This window comes from Morone saxatilis, unplaced genomic scaffold (genome assembly GCF_004916995.1).
Source record: "Morone saxatilis isolate NCDOM2014 unplaced genomic scaffold, NCSU_SB_2.0 Contig4, whole genome shotgun sequence".
Taxonomy (NCBI): domain Eukaryota; kingdom Metazoa; phylum Chordata; class Actinopteri; family Moronidae; genus Morone; species Morone saxatilis.
This window is the reverse complement of record NW_023339984.1, coordinates 4302744-4309837: the sequence shown is the minus strand read 5'-3', so window position 1 is coordinate 4309837 and position 7094 is coordinate 4302744. Positions and strand designations below refer to the sequence as shown.

The 7094-nt window shown below is 42.4% G+C and overlaps 1 protein-coding gene across 1 annotated transcript in view; it reads left to right on the top strand.

Annotated features, from left to right (window-relative positions):
• The window catches only part of fgf11a (fibroblast growth factor 11a), a 92056-nt gene extending 85853 nt beyond the window's left edge, over positions 1–6203 (top strand). Inside the window, exons 5-6 of the mRNA XM_035675450.1 lie at positions 1075–1273; positions 2572–6203. Of these exons, the coding sequence (XP_035531343.1) occupies positions 1075–1273; positions 2572–2714 (342 nt within the window). The 3' untranslated portion in view covers positions 2715–6203. The remainder of the gene's footprint in view (positions 1–1074; positions 1274–2571) is intronic.
• Positions 6204–7094: the final 891 nt, after the last annotated feature.

Below are 7094 nucleotides of genomic sequence, written 5' to 3'. Positions count from 1 at the left end.
GGGTGAGCGGGCGATCAGACTTTACAAAGCAGGCTTTAATCCTGTAAAGTTGCCCCGCGAAATCCACACACACGAACACACACACCCCGAGTGCAGAGAAGATGAGTCGCAACACACTGCAGTGCAAACACGGTTAATGATAGCAATCTGATTACACCTTCCAAGAGACTCCAGACCTTTGGATTTCGCTCTGTGCTATTAGAGCTAAGTTAATGGGTGGATGAGGAAATGAACGGCTGCCTAAGTGAATGGGTGTGTAATTAAAGAATGGGCGATACAGTCAGTGTAATTAGCTTGTTTATGTGCGGCACAATGGATATGGGCAGGCGTTAAGGCCCTGCGCCTGCGGTGGCAGATGAGCAGAGAGAGAGAAGAGATAGCAGGAGGAGGAGAGGGTGAGAGGGGTGAGTGAGAAATGAATGAGAGAGGGAGAGAGCAAACTCCTTATTCAGGCCTTTTCTGCTCACCCGTCACATCAAGGCTCCAAATCAATCCTGCAAATTGGTTTGTTCCTCAACAAGGTTACCAAATGATGGAGGGATGGAGGGAATGAAGTGGAGAAGGAGAGGCAGAATATGAGATAGAGAGGGAATATGTGAGAGCTGTAACGAGGAGGAGATAGAGGGAGGGGGATGTCCCAGTGTTGACGTATTGTCTAATGCAGAGCTCTGTGTGCGTGTGTGTGTGTGTGTGAGAGAGAGAGCTGAAGGCCGACAGTGGGGTCGTTAAACGGTGGAGGGGTTGAAGGATCCGGTTGATTGTTGTGTGTTACAGGTAAACCGAACCGGCTGAGTTATGGCATCCTGGCTCTGTAACCACTTTATCCATCTGGCAAATAGGCATGTGCACATGTTGGAATGAGTTTGTCGGTGTGTGCGCGTGTAGCCACAGATGCTCCTGTAACCCTGTCACGATGAAATGTGGGGCCCATTTCCTCCCATTCCCAGCTGAGCCAGTGGAATTGGAGAGTAAATATATAAATAATAGAACAGATAAAAAATGGCTCACACTCCAAATGTGTTATTCTTCTCCTCTGACCTGATGTGTGTGCTTCTGTCTCTGTGTGTCTTTCAGGAACACTTCACGCCCGAGTGTAAGTTTAAGGAGTCTGTGTTTGAGAACTACTACGTCACCTACTCGTCCATCCTGTACAGACAGACCCAGTCGGGCCGGGCGTGGTACATCGGTATCAACCGAGACGGACAGGTCATGAAAGGGAACCGCGTCAAGAAGACGAAGGGAGCCGCGCACTTCCTGCCCAAACTCATTGAAGGTACTGCAGATTAATACATACTGCATAGGCTGCTCCAGAGGCAGGGGTCAGTGATAGGCCTTTTCCACCAACAGGAAACTGACTTGATGGAAAAACACTCTGAGTGTAATCCCGTAAGGCGCTCAGTGCTTATTTTGTCACCATCTTTTTTTCTTTTTCTTCCAAACATACTGGAAAAGTAAAACACATCACCTTCTGTACAGCAAAGACTTTTTGAAATTATAAGTCAGCATAAAATTTTAGAGCTTTAAATGTCAAAGATTTTATGAACTTTCTACATATTATTTAAGCATCAAAGTTCAATCTTGGCTTTGAAAACAGTAAATGGAAATTATATTATATTATAAATGTATGTCAAATCATAATCTGAAAAGTAATTAGCTGCCTGTCAAATAAAAAGTACAAGATTTATCTCTGAAATGTAGTATAGTAGAAGTATGAAGTAAAGTACTGTACATTTATTTTAATAAAGTAAAAAATATTTTTTTTTCTAATTTAATAAACTGTATCACATGCAGTCCAGTATTTACTATATTTTATGATTTTGATCTTTACATAGCACATTTGCAATGTTTAAAATTAGACTCTTTATTTTGTCTAAGATAAAGATTGTTGTCTGCAAATCGAATCCTATATTTAGAGAGGTGCAGCACAAGGCAGAGAGATAGTATTGCTCCCAAAACTGATTTTAACTAACTAAATGTTTTGAACTTGTGAAAGCTGCATTAATTGATTTTTTTGTGTGGAACACTGCCCCCAAATAACCCACAAACAATTGCGAGCTGGGCAGATAGTGTTCAGCGTTTTCCCTGCAACAGCTGACCAAACAGTGTAGCTGGGGCTGTAAAACCAAAACAATAGGCTGAAAGACGCTAAAACGCTATTTTACTAGAGGTGAGGTGGTGAGAAATCATGTGTTCGTCATTATGAATAACCCATGTACCATTATTTATATACAGATATGAATCAGTGCAGCTTTAACATAAAAGTTTGGGAGTAATCCAGCATCAGAATACTTTGTGTTTTCTCCTCTATATTATTTTGTCTTCTACTGTTTCTCTATCTATTTCAAGCTAACTTTTTATTTTAAATAAAGGAGGTTAAAGACATTTAAAAGGACACAAGGGCTAACAGAAATATAGGTCATTACTGCACATCTAAAGGCACTTATAGCAAGTGCTAGGTGCTAAAACTGTTACGAAAATTAGGATATAACCCTGCTTTAAGTAAAGTCTTACACCTATATTGTCACTCGTCTTTACCCACTCTGAACTGTTTGCATCCTTCTCCCTCCCCAGTGGCCATGTACAGGGAGCCCTCTCTACACGACGTCGCTGAGCAAAGCCCGCCCAGAAAAACGCCCAAGACCTCCAGTGACTCGCCCGTGCTCCAGAACGGCAAGAAGGACCTTCAATCCAAAACCAAAACCTCCTCCTCCTAGCGCTCACAGACACAGGTGGGAGGAATGGTGGAGGACACGGGGCACTGGGCACCAGTGGACACCTGCCCAGGGTTGTTAGGGCTATGTCCCCACACACACCTGCTGCCTGCAACACTGACCCCACGAGAACTCCGCGTACCACAATGCAATGGTGTAAAGTTAGAGAAAAAGAGCAGGTCCATGCAGAGTGGAGCTGGCCAATGGGAAGCCCCTTTTACCTTCACAGACCCCCCCCCCATCCACACCAGCCCTCCACCTTCTGATTTAATAACCTCTGTGATTATCGAAGCCTGGGATTTAAAAGCAATAACTCCATGAAGAGGTGAACTAGCATCGTATAGCATGTCACCACAGCGTGTTTAACCTGCTGGAAGGAAATCCCACACACCTTCTAGCCGCCATCAGCGACGTCCTTCCACTCAACCAAATATCCGAGCAGAGTCTTCCTGATTTTACCACAACGGGTGCAACGGTCTCATCCGTCCCTCGGCAGCGCACACTTTACAAATGGGTCGTGTTTTTATTTCCCCGCGGGGTTCCATGCTAATGTTAGCCTGACACAGAGCCATGCTAATGCGAGGCCGTCGCAGAGACCCTTGCAGACTTTTGTTCTGCAGCCATCTGCTCACTCTACATCTTCTGCGTGTGTCAGCGACTTTGTGCGATGGCCTGGATACTTGTCAGCCCTGCTTGTGTGTGTTTGTGTGCGAGTGTGTTCCCTTCTTCTTCCATTCACCTTTGGCGCGATTTGATTAGTTTGTGACATGGACTCAATTTTCCACTCGGCGGCACAAGAAAACCCCTCCCGTCCTCTCCGGCTCTGTTACTAGAGTCTGGGGCTGATCAGAATCTTTCGACCCTTAAACGAGGGGCCAAGAGCTCCCTCGGCACACTGCGTTACCACACACACACACACACGCTCATTACTACACTGACATTTAAACACGCACGCCGAGATGTGCACACACTTTAGCACCCTGATATCCATGAGCGACGACCGCAGAAAATGATCTCACGACTTAACACACTTAACACAATGACATGCATTACACACACTCAGAAATGCACATGTCGGCGCGGTTGTGAGTGTGTGTGCAGGTTCTGGGAGATGATGAGGATATCATCAGTGAGATGGGGTACTGATGGAGCCTGACTGTGTGGCTTGTGATTGCACAGCAATAGCTTTTTTCACTGTGGCTGGCCATGCGTCGCACAAACCCCTGAGGCCCACACAGTATCTGTGGACCCTGGATATTTCAATGTGGTGTGCTTGTCTAAAAATACTGATCTTGGTTTTATTTAATTATTGCATCCACATTGTGCTACTACCTTCTAATGAATTAAAAAAATATATAAGCTTTTGCATATGATAACAGTTTCTGCAGATTCCATGCTACCCCATCTCTGCCCCCATGCCAGAAATATTTACTGTATGGAACTGTATGTGATGGATTTTTAAAGGGGCACTCCACTTATTGTACATGTCAATGGTACAAGTCATTTGGAGTACTACTCAGCCTGTGAAAACAGTTGTATGGTGAATAGTTTATAGGAACTTTCTCAAATCTGAGGAAATTACTCCAGTGACAGCACTTGAGTAATTAAGCGTTGGGATTGAAGACCTTAAAGTCTAACTGAAAGACTGCAATGCAAACTTGAGTACAATACCTAAAACTGACACCCAAACCTGGGCTGTATCCGCATACAAAACCTATATTTTTGAATAATTCCATTCATTACTGACTGTTTGGTTGGAGATTCTGGTTTGTTATGCTAGTAGCCACTGATGTGACCTTGAGCTACTAGCAACAAGCTAGAGATGACTACAGAGGTCACTTCTTTCTTCCCGAGATTCTTTTCATTTTGTCTTAACGTGTAGTGTTCAGCCCTACCTAAGGGTGACTCAAGCAGCAGTTTATCAGATTAACCACAGCTCAGGAGCCACAGAAGGCTTCAATACAACTTCTTTCACAGAAGCAGTAGTACTCCCTAACATCTGTAAACAGACTTCGATGTGTAAAATTGGTGGTTTCCCTTTAATATATTACATTTGAAAATACCTAAGCCCAAAGTTTCAGCAACAAAATTTCCCTGATTTGGGTCTAATGAAAGATGCAATCACACTGCATTATGGGGAGTGTAAGATCTGGTGGTTTTTGTTTCTTTGACCCATACTAGGGACTAAAAGTCAGGAATTCTCGGCTTGTGCTCCTTTGATTTTAACCATTCTTTTTTTTAATCTATTTCTTGCATGTCCCCCGATGGTATTGAAGTGCAACACTAAATGAATGAAATGGTCCTTTAAATCTTTATTTACGCATGGACTAGTCAGCTGAGCACCTCGGCCCATGACATGCAACAACACCGTACACGCTTTTTTTCTTTTTTTTTTTCCACACATTTGCTTAAAAGATGCTAGTTTCTACCGCTTACAACTGACCCTAACCCTTATTTCATTCAAAATCCAATCTTAATCTGTTTCTAAATGTGTTTATATGAATCACCATGAATCTCTACTGAAGACTTTGGTTATGATGCAAAGGAATTCAAGCCTTCTCTACTTGTCATATTTGAAAGTTCATAGAATTACTGTGTTTTGTCAGGAGGAAAAATAAGAAACCAAAGTCATATTTAAATAATGTAACTGATAGTGGTCGTACATAAGACGGATGATGATTCTAAAAGAGGAAATATAAAGATAGATGTGATCCCATTTTTTTGTCAGCGATCTGATAGACCCTCAAGGTAAAGAAAGTAACTATTTAAAATATTTACCAGCCTCGTTCAGGAGGCCTTGTTTTGTGCGTTTGCATTTGTTCTTCCCATTCAGCACCAAAAGCAATCATTTTTCATATCAAACTTTCTTGGTACAATATGCCAGGCAGCGTAATTGTTTCTGCCTAATGTTTATGTATTGTGGGAAGCGAGGGAGTCCTGTGTGTTCAGGAGGCGGAGGCGAGGCGAGATTGATGTTTAGGGCTCAGAGAGAGGGACGCACCAAAGAAAAGAAAACGGAGAAAGAGAGGGATTTTTAGGGGAAATCATTTGCGGTGATGAGCTGAAGAAGAAGAGCTTCGAGAGGAAATTATGGTAATGCGGACAGAGTTCCCTTTAACGCACACACACACACACTTAAACACACTTCTCATTTCATGCATAATCCTCTGCTCCCCTGTAACCTCTGGTTGTAAATAATAATAGCCGATAACCCCTCGCAGAATGGAGGCGAGCCGCTGAGCAAAGTAATCTGCTACCTGAGAGATGAAGCTAACGTTACCTCTGCTTTCCCGCGGAGAGGAAGATAGGCGAGAAGGACGAAAAGAGGTAGCTTGAGAGGGAAAGACGGGAAAGGAAGTAAGGAGAAAGATGGGTGATATAACAAAGAAATTACTTGTGAGAAATAAAAAAAAGAAACTTTGAGTTCAATGAACTGCAACCCATCAGAGAGTTATTCCCATTATTATTCTTTATTTATTTGTTCTCTGTTAACACTTACACACTGAAGACCTTAATTAAACTGTTAAATAGACCCTCAGGTCGGCGTGTCTGACCAGTCACCCCCTCTATGGATCGCTAAATCCAGAACACGATGTTTGAGTGCTATTCGCAAAATAATTACACAAATAGAATTAAATCAGGCTTGTGCCGACTAGAATAGAGTTAGGACTGTCTGGGACTAGATATAGAGATTAAATGGAAGGAGGAGGAATTCAGCAAACAGACACAACCACGACTTCTGTGACTACTACTGTATTTTAAGGGCTGGGAAATCTATGTTGCAATATTTTCTTATGTTTGTGTCATGTTTGTTGTTTTTTTTAGAATTCGACTTTGAAAAGAAAAGCAGCTGTTAAAGCGCGTTAAGGGCTAAAATTTTAGTTAACAATTAATGAGGACTGTGGAAATAATGAAAAAAGTATGGCAATGTATCAATCATGCACACAGGAAGGGTTAAAGAGGCACACTCTGGTTTTAGATATAAAGGTCAGGCTGAGGGAGTTTTCTAAAGCTGTGTTCAGACAGAAAGTGAAGCAAAAGAAACCTGCGTCATTCAAACAGATTTGGCCACTGTGCTGTTTGTGCTATTGGTGTTCATTCAGGGCTGTGCCATTGTTCAGACGACCCATTATTCCAAAACCCCAACAGTTCGAAAAAAAGTCCATTGGACTGAAAGCTCATTTGTCCAACAGCCCATTATTCAGAAAACGGCCATTGCTCTGAAAATACTCACTCTTGGTATCACCAACTTATATATGTGACTTAACTAACTTATTTCATCCCAAACCATGATCATTTCCTAAACCTAACCAAGTAGTTTTGATGCCTAAACCAAACTGACTGTTTCACATCATTAACCACGTTTATTATTTTTGCCATGAC